We start from the raw sequence: 20855 nt of genomic DNA, 5'->3' as shown, positions 1-20855 counted from the left end.
GTATAACTCTATTGAAGCAGGTGGTCACGACAATCTTTCTTCTTTTAAACTCTCTTCAAACACTGATGCTACTTTTCTGACTGACGGAAAATGTATAATTCAAACATGTTTTACAATATTCATTTTTATTCTAGAGAGAAATAAATCTTTTTTTACAGGAAGCTGATTGATTGATGATTTTTTAAAAAACTTTTTCCTGCATTTCCTATTCTTAGACCAAAGTCAACCATAAACTACCAGTAAGGGCATGAGGGATAACCCCTAACAGTGCATATACTACTGTATAATAAATTAAATAACTGATTTATAATCTTAATAACCCTGCCTGTCACACGCTCAGCATAACAATAGCACAGTTGTGTAAAAAGAGTTCTAGGGCCTGATTCAGAGGTGCACACAGTACCGAAATCGGATGCAAGTGACCAATGTGATCAGTCTGCGCATGCGTCCCAGGTGCACCGCATATGCGCACTGATGGTTACCGCCGGGATATGCAGAGCAAATTTGGACGCAATAGCTCTAGATTTCAACGGGCATTCCTGGGAGGTAACGGGGGTGGTTAGATAGATTTTGGGGTGTTGCAGGCGTGTTACTGACGGTGACTATGGCCCTCATTCAGAGCCGCACGTTACCAACAGTACGCTCGTTGCGTTCCGATGTTGACTAACCACGCATGCGTCGGTGTTACACTGCGCATGTGCGTACGGCAGATTGCGAGCTTTTTTTCTCTCGTTCCTAAAATAGCGTACAGGAAGTGACATGTCAAATGTGATTGACAGAACAGGGCGTTTTTGGGTGTTGACGGGGGTGGAGATGGAAAAACGCAGGCGTGGCGAGGCGTTTTTGGGGCGTACATACATTAGCAGATGCGAACATCAAATGTTTTCGGACCGTCACATACGTCACTGAAACATCCTCTTTCCCTTCAAAATGCTCGCACAGTTTAGGGTCTGGATTTCTCGACCACATTGGCGATGGCCTTCTCCTCCGTCCCGGGACTCCATGATGTTGCAGCGATTAATCGCGGGTGGTCACAAAAGCAATTAGTGTTGTATTGAAAACCGGCTTGGTATGTGTTTGGAAAGCAGTTTTTTGGGATAGCACAAAACCGTACGCAGGTGGAAATCATACCTGCTAATGTCAGGATTACACAATCAATTGGCGTACATTTTTTGGGGTTTTTTTTGGCCTCAATTTGTTGTTTATAGCCTATTGTGACAATAATGTCATCATGTTTTAATTAGCTCCCCTTTTTTTTTTTACTGTGGAATTTGCATCGTTATGTGATTTTTTTAAACGTTCCTTCAAGAGGCCTTTTTTTAAAAAAAATGAAATGGTTTTTTGTGTCAGTTTTTGCCTTTAGGGCCAGGATTAAATGTAACCCATTTGTACAATAATGTCACAATACAATGTCAGATTTTTATCAGAAATTTATTGTTTAAACACAAACCAATTGGCATAATATTTTGTTTTCTTTTTTTCTGGCAAAGATACTTTTTAACAAAAATAAATAATCAATAACTGCTAACATAAACGTACAAAAATTAATTAAAAACATTTCACAAGAAAGGAGAGGGAAGTTTTGACCAGAAAGGAATATGAGCCAAGCACAGAAGGAGTGTGGGAAAAGTCGCCATTGCTGTCACCGTTTTTTCGCCCGTTTGGATGGGGGAGGGTGGGCGCCAGACCGGGTCCGGGATGCCATCGGGCTGGCCTGTCCAGAGGCAGATGTTGTGGCCTCTGGACTAGGCACAGGGCTAGGCACATTTGGTGGATTGGCTGATGTTGTGCCAGAGGTGGAGGATCCTGATGTTCCGGCAGGAAGGGAGGTCGGCTCCACCATGTGCTGGCGAGCGAGCTGCTCCAGGGCATCGGCGATGCGGATGTTGGCCCTGGTATTTTCCGCCAGGGCCTGACCAATGGTCACGTTGGCCGCTGCATTTTGCTCCAGGGCCTCAGCCACCCGTATCAGACTGGCGTCCATCCTCTGCAGAATCTCCGTATGGAAATCCGATTTTAAATTGAGTTCTGTGAGGAGGCCCACTGCCTGCGAGGGGGCACGCCCTGGACTGGCTTCTGCAGGGTCTTCAGCCGGATGTACTGGTTCCTCCCCTGCAGAGCCAGCAGAAATTCTGCGGCCAAGGCTTCCCTCTGGAGCAGACTCATCCGCCTGTGTCTCTGTTGGAAAAATGAGAAAAGAGTCACATTAGAATCTACATATTGGCACAATAGCATTTCAGAGTTGGTTACATCACAATACTTACCTGGGCCAACATGAGGAGCCGCAAAGTCTGGCATGTCCGTATCCATGTTGGACACGCCAAACACCTCCACAGGCTGCACACACCCCTGTGCCAGCTCTTCTAAATCCGTCAACTCCAATGACACAGGGGTGGGACCCCCACCTGTCCCCCTTGCATGCCTAGCCCTGTCCGCGAGTTTTTGCTTTAGGCGATATTTGAAGTCGCCCCATCTGTGGGAAAAAATGGAAGCCATTATCCTTTGGTTTAAAATGGGGTTTGTTTTTAGGGGGGGCAAGGGTTTACTTACCGCCGTTTGACATCCCGGGCTAGACGGACATAATCACCCACCCTATTGACAGCAACGGCTACCTCTTCCCACATTCTCCACTTCTGGCTTAGACTCATATTCCTGTCTGCCTGTGGCAGGATGTCCACACACTTCTGGATCAAAACCTCCATCTCCTTTCTTGTGAAATGTGGCTGCCTTTTTTTTTTGGCCGCTTTGGCCGGAATACTGGGCCCAGCAGCCTCTTCCATGTCATCCTCCTCACCTATTTGTGTAAATTTACAGAATTCACAAAATCACAACTTGCCTAATCTTATGTTTCAAATTAATCATTGATAGAAAATGCATGAAAGACTTACCGCCTGACTCTTGGGCAATTTTTCCCTGGTCTGTCGCCATGTCTGAGGTCCAAACAAGAAATACACCAGAATTTGAATGTGTTTTTGTGACGTATTTATACATGCGTCCTTATTTTGCGGCCGCATCATTGATTGTGCGGCCCTATGATCCCTCCTTAATTTGTGCGGGAAGCTAAACACTATTTATGGCTTGGTGTGTCTCAAGTCGAGGTGGCGTTTTTGGATTGTTGGAGGTTATCTTGGCTGGAGTTTATTGATTGCGTAGAAAGGAGTTGGTGGTTGGAGATTCGTTTGTTGGTTAGATTTGCGTTTTTTATTTCCGTTATCTTTGTTGGTTTATATTTTTGGGACCTCGTTTCTTGATTTGGTAAGTTTTGTGAAGTCTAACTTTTGTTCAATTGTTGTTTCATTGTGTTTCGTATATTTTGTAATTTTTGGATCCATAATTTCTTCTATTTTAGATTTTGTTTATTTTCGACCCCAAAGACCTTTTGATTTTGAATCTTAGATATTTGCTCTTGGTAAGTCCATTTTTTTATCTTGTATTAGCGAACTAATTAGCGCATTTTTAGTAGTTACTCTTGTGACTTGTATTAGCGAACTAATTTGCGCATTTTTAGTAGTTACTCTTGTGACTTGTATTAGCGAACTAATTAGCGCATTTTTAGTAGTTACTCTTGTGACTTGTATTAGCGAACTAATTTGCGCATTTTTAGTAGTTACTCTTGTGACTTGTATTAGCGAACTAATTAGCGCATTTTTAGTAGTTACTCTTGTGACTTGTATTAGCGAACTAATTTGCGCATTTTTAGTAGTTACTCTTGTGACTTGTATTAGCGAACTAATTAGCGCATTTTAAACAGCTTAATAATCATTCTAACTTTTTGGTGGCTTATCTTTCGCTTTTTGAGCCAACATTTCGACCCGTTTTGATGTACTGTGTTAAATGTCGCTTTGCGGTTTTGCTAAATGGGTGTTTGGCATATTTTAACTTTGGTCTAGCACAAAATTTATAAACAAAAATGCACAGAGTGAAATGTGTCAAGTAATTTTGGTGTTTATTTTCAGTTTGGACGTATCATGACAATACCCCGGCATGTAAGCAGCAATGGATGGTATCATCAAGCTAAGTTGTTTTAATATAGTTTTGGGGTGGGTCAAAAGCCTTACTTTGAAATCTTTGAATTTCAGGTTGATCTGGGGCGGATTGTTCTGGCCATGCTCCCGGAAGCCGACCAACCTCAATCTCATCCCAGGCGTAGGCATCGTAGGCATGCAAGGCCCCAGATATTTCGAACACGTGTCACCCTTTTTGGAATGCCCGATGATGAGGTTTTAAGACGCTACCGTCTACCTCCCAAAATTATCATAGACACTCTCTCATTAATAGAAAGTGATCTTGAGCGGCAAATTGACAGTCCAACAGCAATACCACCACTGACGCAATTTATGGCGGTGTTACATTTCTGTGCCTCAGGATCGTTTCAAACAACGGTGGGAATAGTGGCGGGCATCTCCCAATCATCCTTTTCCCAGATCCTGAGGGCAGTGATGGAGGCACTTTTCAAGCACCTCCATCATTTTATTCAAATGCCTTTGGATATGGGTGCCCTTAGTGTGGCCAAGGCCAATTTTTACCAAATAGCTGGCTTCCCACACATCATAGGGGTTGTGGATGGTACTCACATACCACTTCAGCCTCCAGCACGGCTGGAGGCAATATTTAGAAACAGGAAACACTATCACTCCCTGAATGTAATGGTGGTATGTGATGCCTCCCTCCAGATCCTGTCCCTGAATGCTAAATTACCAGGAAGTGCACATGACTCCTTCGTCATCCGGCAATCAGGGATATGGCAGAAATTAACCAACCTACAAGCTGGTGATGCGTGGCTTCTGGGTAAGTGGAGACCTTTAGTACATAACAATGTTAAGCTTGATACACAGTGTTCCTGATGTTGTCTCTTATTTTTCACAGGAGACAGTGGATACCCTTGCATGTCCTGGCTGCTCACTCCTTATTTGGCTCCCACACCAGGCCCACAAAGTGAGTATAATTCCGCACTTACAGCCACCAGGCAAGTGGTGGAGCGCTGTATCGGCCTTTTAAAAGGCCGATTCAGATGCCTCCACCGCTCTGGTGGCGAGCTCATGTATTTGCCGGATATGGTGTTGAAAATTGTGGTCCTGTGTGGGATATTTCACAACATCGCCATAAGGAGTGGTGTCCCAATGCAGCCAGAGGATGCCTTACCTGAGGATGGCCCCCCCGAGGTTGGTCGGAGGTCAGTATGTGGGGGGGCCATACGCGATGATGTGGTGGCCAGATTTTTTAGGTAAGTTTGACCAAAACTACAGTGTTTATACCTAATGTGTTTGTGTTTGTTTGCGAACATCTAATTTATTTGTATTTTTTTCACCATCTTCTGTTTGTTCACATAATCTTTGGCACTCCAACGCTCACTACTTCCTGCTACCCTTACCAAACCTGGATCTAGTGATTTGGGGCATATATTCTGGAACCCATATCGCAACGCCATGTTTGTGGAATCATGTTGGCATGGTCCTTCGTCAACCAGTTCTTGATTGTTTTTGTAATTTAAATTTTTTATTTGTATGTGTTGTATTTGAGTTTATCACTGTGTTTTTTTTTGAGGGAGTGACCACTTTGATTTCTCATTTATGTTGTGAATAAATGTTTGGAGAGTGAAATGGTCTTCCTTTTTTTGGACGTTAACAGCAAGTGTAACCAGGTTAACACACCTTACATTTGACTAAGGGGTAATCCAGTACTGACACCAGTTGATGTAAACTGAAATATGTTTTCAGGTTCCCAACCCACACCAAAAGGAAGCCTGTTCAAACCTTTGGATTTGGAAGATTGGCCTAAGCAGCTTGCACACCAACTAGGAACCTGTAAAATGTAGAAATATCTAATTGACACTACACCCAAAAAGGGAAATGACATTGTTACTGTTCTGTGTTTCTTGTGGCTGTTTTACATACAAATACAAAACACAATCTAACTTTTAAAAAAGGGAAATCCTTGCAGGAACAGTCAACTTATGTCAGGGAAATTTTTTTTTGTTTTTGAAAAAAAGAATGAGCCAGAACGTATATTCAAAATCAACAATTTATTTAGAAAACGAAAAAAAACAAAAAAAACTACTGGCGAAGGATGCCAGACAGCCGGTGAAGGCCCACAAGAACGCCAATGACATGTTGGCGCATCTGGCCAACACATTCGACCACCTCTTGCCGACGTCTCTGTTCCTCTGTGGGTGAGAAAAGTGTGTGGATTAATAAAACAATAGGGAAGCCACATTAAAAAAAAAATACACAACAAAATCACTCCTAAACCTAAAAAAAAAAAACCAAAACAAAAAGGGGGTGCTGCCAAAAATACAAGGCCTATGTACAAATTCCCACAGGTGTGATATGTGTATGTTGAAACCAGCAGGAAGAGGTAAAGGCAAACTGCTAAATCACCAAAAGTAAACCCAAAAATCACGAATAAAGGCACGACACATGATTACATACAAACAGTTTGTGCTTAAAAAAAATGCGAAAGAAAAACATACCGGGAGCCAAAACGGGAGCTCCGGAAGTCCCTCCATGTTCGTCCTCGGAGGAGCCTTCATTCCCCAAAGAACGGGGAGGGGTAATGACGGACTCCGGGGAGGGGGTAATTGGAAGAGGGATGGGTGGAGGAGAGGGGGAAGTGGGACGGAGGGGAATGAGGCCCGACAGTTCCGGGAGAGGGTCTGGGAAGGCTGGGGAGGAGTGGGGTATAGGGGAAATATTTGGGGTGGAGTGTTGGCTGGGGGTTGGGGATAGTGGGCGGGAACGCCGTCTGGCCGGACGGTGACGGCGTAGTCTTGGCTGTCAACCTAAAATATGTCAAACAAATTGAGGTTAGTTTCTGGCCAAATCCGGGGCCCAAATAAAAAACGAAAAACCACCAACAAAAAACATGCAAATAGGAGTAGAATGAAAAAAACAGAAATAGAGGGAAAACATGCACACGCAGATATGAGGACAAATAATAAATAGGACAGACACGAAAACATGCACACGCAGATATGAGGACAAATAATAAATAGGACAGACAGGAAAACATGCACACGCAGTTTGCCCCACAAACACAAACATGAAAACCACAATACATAACACTTACTTTCCAGTATCTGCATGCGAAAGCATGCCAGCAAGCGGGGCGTTCGCCGTTGCAGGTCTGACCACCTGCGCTCCAGCTGCTCGATGTTGCGGCGTGAACCTAAGGACCGCAGGCGGGACCGTGCCTCCGCATACGCGGAGCGCTTCTGCTGGTTGGTGATGGGTGGAGGCTGGCTGGTGATACGGCGATCCATCACCTCCGTAAGCACCAGCAGCTCGCGCCTGGTGAATGCGGAGGCTCTCATGATGGCAATGGAGTTTTTCATACAAAACATTTTTGATAAAGTGTGCAAAATATTTCTGATTGGCTAATGTATTTTGGAAATTAACAGGAGCAATTTTATTGGTTAGTGTATGAGTCATGTGTTCAACAGGGCCAGAAATCTCTGGAGAGTTATGATAGGCTTGATGCAGTGACATGCGTTTGCAAATTTAAATAAAGAAATGAACCCCGGGAAATATGCGGGGATCCACAGCAATAGAACAATTGTTTAATTGTGGTTCACATGTTTTTTGAACAATAAAAGCGAATGTTCCACCCGTACGTATTCTGCGGGTAAACACAAACACGGACAAGAGTAAAGTTTCTTGCATTGTGTTGAAAAAAAAAAAACAATTAAGCTAATTGATACATTGATTGGCATGATACGATTGAGGGAGGTAGGCAGAATAAAGGAGCAGGTAATCGACATCTGACAAGGCCACTTCCGGGTTCACTTGTGCGTGCGTTCCCTTCAAGCCATTTCGGGGATGTACGCTCGCTATTTCGCACGCTCGTTAGTTAGAGGAGGGGTCGCCTGAGTTTAGGGAGGAATTTTAGATGCGAACGAAAATACGAGCGAGCCATTGAATTTAAATAATTTTGTATGTACGCCTAACGTACGTGCGCCCGCTTGCGAGTGGGTCTGAATGAGGGCCTATGTCTTTTGTAGCACACACAGGATGCCATGTTCATATGGAGAAGATGCACCTGCTATAAGGCTGGAGCAAGCTTCGGTTGTGCGACAATAGTGCATCATAAGGCGCATATCCACTACACAATACAAATGGACGATTGAACGATAACAAAATTGTTCATTAATTGTGAATATGCCGGCAACAACCAGCGATGAGCACTCCCGCTGGTCGTTGTTGGCATCTGTCATTGCCTGAACATACTGCCCAACCTGACGATATCGTCAGATTGTGCCTGTTCGGGGATGAGGGAGGTTGCCTGCACTGAACGACATATCGTTCAGTGTGGGCACAATATCCACTGCACAGTATGATGAATGATTACAATGTCGTTTTCATTCAGTCGTTCATTAGTCGTGTAGTGAATAACCTTTAGTATGCACAGCAACAGAATAGACCATAGTCAGTAGGCATCTCAGTAGGCTCAGAGGGCCTGATTCAGACCCGCTCGCGAGCGCAGAGCGCTCACAAGCAGGTCGATGTTGGGCCAGTGCGCATGCGCACGACGGACCCGGCTCCGTCGTGTGCATGCGCGAGACCCGGATAGCGACAGGCAAGCCGTCGCTATGGGTCTCGCTACAAAGGGGGCTTGCTGTCGATGGTGAGTGACAGCATGCCCCTTTTGGTGGGCGTGCCGGGGACGTGGCTGACCAGATGGAGGTGTTCCCATGGGAACGCCTACCGTCTGGGGCCGTCCCCACTGACATCACAAGTGGGAGTGCTTTTGGCTCTGATAGAGCCAAAAGCACTCCAGGGCTTGCGGCAGACGAGACCCTACCACAAGGGTCTCGTCACAAGCCTGATGGTCGCGATGGTCTTGCCCATCGCGACCAACTTTTTGGCTGCTCGCTATAGCTGTGGGTGGTCACCCACAGCTATGCGAGCTGGCCAGGAGGCCGCTCTATAAAAAGAGAGTGAGGGCACTGATTCAGAGCGAGCGCTCTGAAAGAGCGTCCGGCTCTGAATCAGGCCCAGAATCAGTTGCGGCATTAGTATAAAGATGCAGATGTATTTGCGGAAAATACGTAGCACCACTTTTTGTGCACCTCTGAATCGGGGCCCTAGTATAAAACAGAAGTGTAACTAGTGGTGGACACTAGAGCAAGCGCACAAGGCCTAGCCAAGACAAGTTGGAGAGCAGATGCAATATTACATTAGCAAAAAAAAAGATCATGTGGATGAGTGGGAAGAATTAAAGAAATCTGATGAAAACAAAATTGCAATGTGGATGTAGAGTATATTAGTAAGCATAATTAAAAAGGAAAAGAAAGATCTTTATTCAAATGTTTCAGTGCAGGCGAGACTCAAATGCATAAAATGTTCCATTTACCCAGCAGCACTCCAACCATTTGAAGTTGCAGAGTGACCCATCTGTTGTTGATGGAAGTGGTGAACAACATTCTCTCTTTTATATATGTGTGCACATTGTACATAAAGAACACGATGAACAGTATTATGCTGTAATTCTCACTGACCTGATATCCAGAGAAGGTCATCAGCAACACATCCAGCATGACATGAAAGAGATCTGTCAAAAGACTGTACAAAAGTCCACTTGTTTTTCTTTGGACAGTAGCGTTCTACAGATGGTAACACTTGTCGCAGTTCATTCCTGCCACCTACTGCATAAAGGCAATTGTTCAGTGCTCCGAGCACAAAATGCTCCCGACAATTTTTCATTGGAGCAATTTCTAACCAAGTATTGCTTCGAGGATCATATCGACATGCTGTCCTCACTGCACATGTGCGTCCTGTGGCATGCTCAGCTTCCCCTCCTGCGGCAAATAAAAAGTCACCCATAATGGCAACACAGTGGTGACTTCTACCGACTGGCATGGGGCTCAACTCACTCCAGTTTGCTATTCCTGCTATATGAACATTGTCCTGATCCACAGGATTAAAATATCTCAGTTCCCGCACTTTGCAGATCTCCCGCTTTTTTCCTCCTACAATGTAGAGTGTGTGGGACTGGAAGCGTGGTTTTGTCCGTATGGTCTGCCATACCGGCTGTGCATAGATACTTTGGTGGTATTCCAAGGCTTCATTTATAAGCGCCGTAGCTGTACCACTGGTTTGGATCAAAGAATGAGAAAGGACGAAAGTGTGAAGTGTATTTGTATCCATGAGGCCAAAACGTACGTACTGCAGCAGTTCATCTACGTATTGATAACGACAATTATGCTCCAGCCACCTCAAAGCCAACTGAAATAAATGAACAGTTTAGTTTTAAATACTTGTATTAAGAGAGATTTTTTTACATAAAAATATGCAGATTGAAGAACCACATTAGTTTAAACTGTTCTGATATATTCAGTGTTATTGAAAGGGATTATATATTATACACTAAAGCTTATTTTCAAACCTCCAAAAACTGCTCGGTAGCAGCACTAATACTGTTCTATAACGCCAGGCACCTAACATATGGGGTAACATATGGGGTAACATATGGGGTAACATATGGGGTAACATTTCATGATGATGGCAACTGTGAGGGAGCAAAACGTTGAGTATGACTCAGTACAGAAGCTGCTCATAATACACCTATATGCAAAATTCTATCTGCATGCAAAATGCTGTTACAGTGTCACAGTTGCAGACACTGTATCATAGCATTTCACATGCAGATACAACCACAGTCGCACACAGAATATTTTAATCAGCAGAAGCTGCTTATGCGTCCAATTTGCATCACTTTGCGAAAAACAAGGATTTGAAGGTAATAACTTGCAAGAAAAGATGCTCAGCTTTACTGAGTAACGCCACGGCATGGCATGACTAGAAGGGCTGTTTAACACGAAAGGAAGTAAGATGTACAGTGCATCTGGAAAGTATTCACAGCGCTTCACTATTTCCACATTTTGTTATGTTACAGCCTTATTCCAAAATGGAATAAATTAATTTTGTCCTCAAAATTCTACACACAATACCCCATAATGACAACGTGTAAAAAGTTTTTTTGAGATTTTTGCAAATTTAATTAAATAAAAACTAAGAAATCACATGTACATAAGTATTCACAGCCTATGCTCAATACTTTGTTGATGCACCTTTGACAGCAATTATAGCCTCAAGTATTTTTGAATATGATGCCACAAGCTTGGCACACCTATCTTTGGGTAGTTTCGCCCATTCCTCTTTGCAACACCTCTCAGGCTCCATCAGGTTGAATGGGAAGCGTTGGTGCACAGCCATTTTCAGATCTCTCCAGAGATGTTCAATCGGATTTAAGTCTGGGCTCTGGCTGGGCCACTCAAGGACATTCACAGAGTTGTCCTGAAGCCACTCCTTTGATATCTTGGCTGTGTGCTTAGGGTCGTTGTCCTGCTGAAAGATGAACCGTCGCCCCAGTCTGAGGTCAAGAGCGCTCTGGAGCAGGTTTTCATCCAGGATGTCTCTGTACATTGCTGCACTCATCTTTCCTTCTATCCTGACTAGTCTCCCAGTTCTTGCTGCTGAAAAACATCCCAACAGCATGATGCTGCCACCACCATGCTTCACTGTAGGGATGGTATTGGCCTGGTGATGAGAGGTGCCTGGTTTCCTCCAAAAATAACGCCTGGCATTGATGCCAAAGAGTTCAATCTTTTGTTTCTCATGGTCTGAGAGTCCCTCAGGTGCATATTGGCAAACTCCAGGCGGGCTGCCATGTGCTTTTTACTAAGGAGTGGCTTCCATCTGGCCACTCTAATATACAGGCCTGATTGGTGGATTGCTGCAGAGATGGTTGTCCTTCTGGAAGGTTCTCCTCTCTCCACAGAAGAATGCTGTAGCTCTGACAGAGTGACCATTGGGTTCTTGGTCACCTCCCTGACTAGGGCCCTTCTCCCCCGATCGCACAGTTTAGATGGCCGGCCAACTCTAAGAAGAGTCATGGTGGTTCCAAACTATGCTCATTGGGACCTTCAAAGTAGCAGATATTTTTCTGTACCCTTCCCCAGATTTGTGCCTCGAGACAATCCTGTCTCGGAGGTCTACACATTCCTTGGACTTCTTGCTTGGTTTGTGCTTTGACATGCACTGTCAAGTGTTGGACCTTATATAGACAGATGTATGCCTGTCCAAACAACTGAATTTACCACAGGTAGACTCCAATTAAGCTGTAGGAACATCTCAAGGATGATCAGTGGAAACAGGATGCACCTGAGCTCAATTTTGAGCTTCATGGCAAAGGCTGTGAATACTTATGTACATGTGATTTTGTAGGTTTTTTTTTTTATTAAATTTGCAAAAATGTCAAAAAAAACTATTTACACGTTGTCATTATGGGGTATTGTGTGTAGGATTTTGAAGACAAAATTGAATTTATTCCATTTTGGAATAAGGCTGTAACATAACAAAATGTGGAAGAAGTGAAGTGCTGTGAATACTTCCGGATGCACTGTATGTGGACACATCTGGTTATGTGGCCGAGTAGGGCGCCACATAGAGGAGGGTGCCCTGGCTTGGCCACGCCAGCGACATGCGCAGCGAAGCTCCCTCCAGGCAGACTGTGTCACCATGACACAGCTGCCTGTAGAGCACCGCGGCTTCCAGCTCAACCCCTTGCAGCCAAGGGAACGGCTTTATGGAGCACTGAGCCAGGAACTACAAATCTTCCACTGCCGTAGACACTCCGGTGATCAGCTGCCATCGCTGCCCTGTTCAGAGATCCACCATCATAACGCTATATACAAAAGGACCGCCGGGATTATACAGTCTGCCACCCCTACACACATTTACAGCCCCTAATTGCAGGTAACAGTTTATTCAATGGCGGTGAGTTAACCAGAAAATATAAACTAGTAATTACTGCTTTAATGGAACGCTCTGACAGCATTTAAAAGTTTGACTTTTTTCGGGACTGCCTAACTACATAATGTATTTTGAGGATTGACTAGTGTGCCTCCTGAATACAAAGGCCTAATATATGGGTGATCAGTTCACAGCTAATGAAATTTCCCCATATTTATGCACTTGTGGTATTACAAATGAGATGGTGAGAGCAGCAGCTCCATAAACAACATACAAAGTATTTTTTATTTTACTGTGGGTATAATGTTTTGGCAATGTTAGTATATTAAATGTGTTTTCAAGTGCCCAGGTGTTCTAGTCCATAGGAGTGATGCATTCACTCCAAACATACAGAAAGAATAAGAAAGGCGGCACCCCGGGTCTTAGCAAAAGTAGAAAAAGTATATTTAGGTCAACTGACCATAGATCATGTTCCTGAGAAATTATGTGGAAGTGTCAGAAATAAAGAATTATTAAAACGGGAAGCCAAATGGATTCCTCGCCTGGATACAGTATCACCGAAAGGCCTGAATTTGAAGATTTGCTGGAAGTTTTTTGTGATACAGTGGATTTTTGTTTTTTGATAATTTGATTTTTTTTTTTTTCACTTATTGATCTAGTGTTCAAATTTTTTTTGTTATTAGCTGGAGTTCCGTTGAGTGGCTTTCACATCTCGGCGTCACGGGGTGTGTGCTGGGTGGATCGGATGCGGACATGTTCAGTGTGTTCTCTCTAGTTAAGGAGGGGTAAGTTGGCTATTTGTTTGCTGTAGGAGTTCCATCAGTTATGCGATTATTGTGTCTTGAGAAAGGTGCATTTGTAGCCCTGAAATGTTGACTATGATGTTGTTGACCTAAATATACTTTTTGACACTGAGATGCCAGTCACCCTCACGTGCATGAGATGCTTCTCAAGTTGTATAGGTTAAATATTATAGTACAGTATGTTTTGACAAAGTCTTATCACATGTCCTGTTTGCAATATATAAAGGTTTGTTGGAAATAGTGAAGCCTGTGATCTAACTTGCCTCATTATAACTTTCTCATGTTTCAAACTAGGGCCCATATATACAGTCAGGTGCATAAATATAGGGACATTGACAGAATTTTCATATTTTGGCCTCTATTCACCACCATAATGGCTTTGAAATGAAACAAACAAGATGTGCTTTAACTGAAGACTTTCACATTTAATTTGAGGGTAATTACATCCAAATCAGGTGAACGGTGTAGGAATTACAACGGTTTCTATATGTGCCTCCCACTTTTTAAGGGGCCAAAAGTAATGGGACAAACTAAACAATCCTAAATCTAACTTTCACTTTTTAATACTTTGTTGCAAATCCTTTGCAGGCAATTACAGCCTGAAGTCTGGAACGCATAGACATCACCAGACGCTGGGTTTCATCCCTGGTGATGCTCTGCCAGGCCTCTACTGCAAATGTCTTCAGTTCCTGCTTGTTCTTGGGGCATTTTCCCTTCAGTTTTGTCTTCATCAAGTTAAATGCATGCTCAATCGGATTCAGGTCAGGGTATTGACTTGGCCATTGCATAACATTCCACTTTTTAGCCTTAAAAAACTCTTTGGTTGCTTTTGCAGTATGCTTCTGGTCATTGTCCATCTGCACTGTGAAGAGCCGTCCAATGATTTCTGAAGCATTTGAATGAATATGAGCATATAATATTGCTTGAAACACTTCAGAATTCATTCTGCTGCTTTTGTCAGCAATCACATCATCAATAAATACAAGGGAACCAGTTCCATTGGCAGCCATACATGCCCACACCATGACACTACCACCATCATGCTTCACTAATGAGGTGATATGTTTGGGATCATGAGCAGTTCCTTTCCTTCTCCATACTCTTCTCTTCCCATCACTCTGGTACAAGTTGATCTTTGTCTCATCTGTCCATAGGATGTTGTTCCAGAACTGTAATGGCTTTTTTAGATGTTGTTTGGCAAACTCTAATCTGGTCTTCCAGTTTTTGAGGTTCACCAATGGTTTACATCTTGTGGTGAACCCTCTATATTCACTCTTGTGAACTCTTCTCTTGATTGTTGACTCTGACACATATACACCTACCTCCTGGAGAGTGTTCTTGATTTGGCAAATGTTGTGAAGGGGTTTTTCTTCACCAGGGAAATAATTCTTCTATCATCCACCACAGTTGTTTTCCGTGGTCTTCCGGGTCTTTTGGTGTTGCTGAGCTCTCCGGTGTGTTCTTTCTTTTTAAGAATGTTCTAAACAGTTGATTTGGCCACACCTAATGTTTTTGCTCTCTCTCTGATGGGTTTGTTTTGATTTTTCAGCCTAATGATGGCTTGCTTCACTGATAGTGACAGCTCTTTGGATCTCATATTGAGAGTCGACAGCAACTGATTCCAAATGCAAATGTCATACCTAGAATCAACTCCAGACCTTTTACCTGCTTAATTGATAATGAAATAACGAGGGAATAGCTGTCCATGAAATAGCTTTTGAGTTGATAGTCCCATTACTTTTGACCCCTTAAAAAGTGGGAGGCACATATAGAAACCGTTGTAATTCCTACACCGTTCACCTGATTTGGATGTAATTACCCTCAAATTAAATGTGAAAGTCTGCAGTTAAAGCACATCTTGTTTGTTTCATTTCAAAGCCATTGTGGTGGTGAATAGAGGCCAAATATGAAAATTCTGTCAATGTCCCAATATTTATGCACCTGACTGTATATATATATATATATATATATATATATATATAGGGCTCTGTCCCACCATCACAGCTGCGGCCTGCAGTGTCTCGCAGGGGGAGTTTTGAGGCCCTCTCTCACCCCCTGCTCTGCTTAAGTAAATGGTGAATAAATGCCGTGCGCATGTGCGCAGCATCTATTCACTGGAGAGAGAGCCTTGGGGGGCACTGGCTATGCCTCCAGCGTGACAAAAATAGTGTGTGGCATGTGGGTACAACTTTTCTGATGCACCCACTAACTTTTTTCGAGCACACACCTTAGGCACGCACAAAAGTACACCAGGGGGTGCCAAATTATATATTCGCTTACCAAAAGATTTGGGCTCGGGCTGGCCCTGGTTGGAGAATACTGTATAAATTTATGAAAAAGTTAATTACTTCAATATTTATATACATAGAAGCTATTTATCAAGACCCTTCTCATAAAATTATGCAGAATCTTCAGATTATGCATAATTTTATGTATCCTGACTGAGGGGTCTATTCATCAACACTTGAACATTTTCACCTGCAATTGTAGAAATTAAGTTATTGGGCCATTCATCAAGAAGGTAAAGCAGGAGATATCACAGATATCTCCTGCTTACTTTTCTATCACAAAATGGCCCACTGTCCCTATACAGTATGGGGACAGAATTCATTAAGCTCCGAAAATACAGGAGTGTTCGCCATCTTCAGAAGGTAAGTGCTCCCACTCGCGGCTCGCAACCCGCTCCTTCCCTATTGGAAGGAGTCCCGGGTTGCCAAGAGGGATCCTTTTGGATCCTTCAGCCCGTCCGGCTCCTTCCGTTGGACGTTGGAGCTCTTGTGTGCATGTGTGACCGAATTGAGCAGTGAAAAGTTTCACTGCTCCAGAAGGAGCAGTGAAGCCGCTTGCAGAGACAACAGCTGATTTTCGGAACAGCTGTCTCCGAGCCAGATTAATGTTAAATTGCTCCGGCTCTCGTTAGTATGTTAATTATTGGGGTCTGTTCAGACCCCCATAATTAACGTAATGAATAGACCTATATGTAACAGTAGCTTAATGCTGCAAAAGGCTAATTATTCTAAATGGGGACTACGGTCTGACTACTACTGTATGTACCAAACTCCAGAAAGTGTAGCTTGGCCCCATTGGTTAACGCCATGTTCAGATGGCATTAATCACTTTATGCCTATGGACCCCTTTCCTGCAGCCTTCGTCTAGCTTCGGTAACTGGCACTGTGTGCATGCTCAGTGTCAGAATCTTAGGAGGAGTCTTACAAAAATGTGAAAGACTCCAATAAGCCCAGGAATAAACTCACAAGGACAGCAGTTCTTGCAACCACTGTGCCTGCAAGTTCATCTTCATATATAGCCGGGATAGTTTAGTTAAACAAGACAAAAACACCATGATGTGGACTGATAAATGTGACTCTGCCATGATCAATAATGCATAGGCATCATAGTGCATGATAAATACAAACATAACAAGCAGCACATACCAAATGCAAGTTCCAAATACATGTTCATTACACTTTCTGTATAAGAAGAGCAAGGTCAAGATTTGGCATTTTAGGAGTCTTGGCCATTACACTACATATCCATCAGGCAACTAAGTAGAAATTTGCTATCAGAAAATAAAAAGCATCAAAAATACAGGTAAATAAGTGCTTCAGGATTCTGGAGCCTGCAGGAAACACAATATTTTCTTTCATATGTTCTGTGTAAACCACCTATAATTTACAGAACATACTGTATGTACTGTTTCCGAGGAGATACACTACGCATTCCTTCAAAATTACATAGCATCATTAACTATTAAGCTAAAACACACAGTTTCTCTACAGTTTATCAAAAGCAAATGTCAACAGCTAGTCAGTCAGCAGAAGCATAGCGTGTACCATATAAGTAACTCAAGGCTCAAATTGATTTTGTGTATGGCATTTACAGATTGTGATGATGATTACTGGAAGTTATACTTAAGGAATACTCTATATATTTTACTCTTATCATTTAAAATGTTTTTCCTTTATTTTGAGATAAACTCATGTTGCAATTTCTTTTTTCTAGGTTTCAAGCAGAAGGCACAGCTGGTACTGTAAGTATACAAAGAAATAGTAGATAACAAAAATTAAAAAATCTGTATGTTTGTTAAACTGGTATAGACTGTCCAACTAGCTGGCCGGTTGGAATTAAAATCTGGTAAAGTATGGGAGCAAAATCGGCATTTAACCAATTTATCTGAATGACTGTTTCGGTTTGTTTGGGAGCAAATGGTTGATTGTTATTTACTCCCATACATTACCAGATTTTCATGCCAACAAGCCAATTTATTAATCCAACTAAACCTCAACCTATGTGGCTATTGACGATATTGAAATGAACCTCTATATACCCCTGCCTGTACCTTCTAAAATCCTACCTATAAACCTCTAAGGATGACGCCAATTTGCGTACGCAGGCATACAGTAAATAAAAGGCTCCAGACTTGGAACGTGTGGTTCCGAAGCACAAAGTATTATTCAAGTAAAAAAGTACAGTCAGTTACACGCTATTGATCCAGACACAATTAGACGCAAAGGAATTATACAGACCCCAAGTACAGTATGCATACGCAGCGCTTCCGGACCAGATGATAGGCATCAGCAAGAAACCCCGTCGTCATTCAGCATTCAGCAAGAAGACTATAAACCCAGTGTTTGAGCACACATATTTATACCCCCCCAGAATAGACAGGACAATAGAGAAGTTTGTTGCTGATGTCATTGGTTCCCAGGGAGGAAGCATCTGTTACAGAGAGTTTAACAGGCTGGTTCAAATAGACTCACCCAGCCTCTAACAACTGGGGGTCTCTGCCCTCCCGCCCCCATGCAAAATCCTAACAGTTATACATTTTGTTGCTTGAAGTTTCTGCGGTCCATAAGTTGAGAATGCATAATGCGATCTCCACACTGATAGTACCGGAATTCTGTTGAAAGAGTACGCATCAGTACGAAACCAAACACGGCTTTCTTAGCATGTATAAAACCTTAGTTATCAAATATCTTTATTTCACAGCATTTATACTAACTGAACCAACTTAAATCTTATACTTTAAAGCTTATTAAACCTTATGTGTGAATATGTAATGTGTGAGTATGCGGGGTGTGATGTAAAGATGCTAGTTAACTTGGGGCAGATGCGTGCGCATGAAGCTAATAAAACAGTGTTTTCATACAGGATCTTATGCATTAGCTAATATGCGATTAGTTACCAGCGCAATTGTTCGTATTAATGTGTGTAGGAGGAATGGTGCACTTAAATCTCACTTTCTAAGTGAACATCTAGCAGTGTGAAATGCTGAGCATGATAGTTCCACATGCCCCCTCTGTCAGCAGCCCCCACCTTTCCCAGGCTCAAAAGAAAAACTCTTTATTCTCCCAGACTCTGGTGTGGATGCAAATTAACCCAGCTACAAGACACAAACCTAAGATAACACTCTAGTCTTTGAAGTTATTTCATTGCAGGAAGCCTGCTAATGTAAGGTGTGTATTCTAGCCGGGCCACCTGGAGTGAGAGCAGACGTTATCCAGGAAGCTTATCTACACAAGCTAGTTGTCACTTGGCCATTTGCTCTGTTCAGCTAATGCAAACCAATTTTGACATACTGTAAAGCCATTTCTGAAATATATCCTTTATAATACGTAAAGTCATGAAATGGGCTTTTGGTGAATCGCTGTAACTTATGGCGATGGTCACGGATGCAATTGCATGATGCTAATAGTATTATCGCCACATGTACTAAAGTGTGAGTTTATCTAAAATGGAGCTTAGGCGGCCATTCGCAAAATGGCGTCTTGCGGCCAGTCGCAAGATGGTGTCGCTGCGATTCAATTTTAAACTGATCTTGTCTCAGCAAATAATCCAGTTTCAACACTATATATATCATGGGATAGCAGTATGCAAAGGTAATGGTAGGTGGCGTCACCATACTGTGATGTCTTGCAAACGCCAGACCTGCATTAGTTGTAACCTGACATCTCGTGAGTCAGTCTGAACACTGGCTAGGTTGCTCATGGCAAGGCAATGTAAATTATCGGAGTTCAAACAGGGCATGATAGTGGGTGCTCGAAGGATGGGACATTCCATTTCTGAAGTTGTGTGGACAATCAACATTCGTCAATCTACGGTGTCTTGTGTGTACCAAGAATATGTCATGGAAGGCATTACCACCCACCGTGGACAACGCAGTGGCCGACCATGGGTGCTTAATGATCGTGACCAGCAGCATCTGGACAGAAATGTCTGTGGTAACAGACAAGCAACACTGGCTCAAATCATATCCACATACAATGCAGGAGGTACCAGATGCATGTACAGCAGGTCAGTGCAGTGTTCTTTAGCTTCCATGGGATATGGGAGCAGAATACCCAGAGTGCCCCTATTAACACAAAGACACCGTACACAGCACCTCACATGGCCTCATGATGTCACTAATTGTACCCTGGAGGAATGGCAATGTGGTATGGTCCAATTAGTCACAGCTCAGTGGTTTTGGGCTGATAGTAGGGTTTGGGTGTGGCACAGAACCCATGAAGCAAGTTGTCAACAAGGCACCATGCAGGCTGGTGGTGGTTCCATAATGGTGTGGAGTGTTGTCAAGTGGCATGGAATGGGTCCGCTGGCCCACTTGAACACGTCATTGACCGGTAACTGCTATGTTGCATTGCTTGATGACTATTTGAAGCCATTCATGTACCCCCACAACGATGGAATATTCCAGCAGGATATTGCACCGTGTCATCAGTCCCAAGTTATCCAGAATTGGTTCGAGGAGCATTCTGGAGAGCTTGTGTGGCCACCATGTTTTCCCAACATGAACCCAATTGAGAATTTATGGGACGTGGTGGAGAGGTTAATTCGCTTCTAAGAGGTCTTCCGTCCACTTGTGGAATTGATGCCAAGTGGAGTTGCTGCACTTCGCCGGGCTAGAGGGGGTCCTACATGATACCAGGCATCTATCCCATGACTTTTGGCACTTCAGTGTATATATATGTGATATATAGCATGGTTCACCTTTTAAACCACATTCTTTGTTGCAGTTTATTCTGTGAACATTTTTGTGTCTGTGAATGTGGGGATATAACAGATGTACACAATTCCGATATTTTTGCAGTTGAGCGATTATCAATAAACTGCACATGCATCAAGGTACACTACTAAAGTCGCTCGCAGCAACTATTTATAAGCAGTGTGATTGACAGGGAATGTTTGTGGGAGATAAAGGGGAGTGGCGGCAAAGAATGCTGGCATGTCGCAATCATTTTTGGGGCATGTCACAGCCTGTGTCTGCGATCCCATACGCAGTAAAAATAGCTCTGTCATCTCGGTT

The 20855-nt window shown here is 43.1% G+C and overlaps 1 protein-coding gene across 2 annotated transcripts in view; it reads right to left on the bottom strand.

Annotated features, from left to right (window-relative positions):
* The window catches only part of KLHL32 (kelch like family member 32), a 228100-nt gene that overhangs the window by 55860 nt on the left and 151385 nt on the right, over positions 1-20855 (bottom strand). For both annotated transcript variants that reach the window (XM_088472157.1, XM_088472167.1), the window contains one exon: positions 9494-10220. In XM_088472157.1, coding sequence (XP_088328283.1) covers positions 9494-10220 — 727 coding nt within the window. The remainder of the gene's footprint in view (positions 1-9493; positions 10221-20855) is intronic.

Source organism: Taudactylus pleione, unplaced genomic scaffold, assembly GCF_031769625.1.
Source record: "Taudactylus pleione unplaced genomic scaffold, aTauple2 ptg000015l, whole genome shotgun sequence".
Classification (NCBI taxonomy): Eukaryota; Metazoa; Chordata; class Amphibia; order Anura; family Myobatrachidae; genus Taudactylus; species Taudactylus pleione.
The sequence above is the reverse complement of the archived record's forward strand: the minus strand, read 5'-3'. Positions and strand labels throughout refer to the sequence as shown.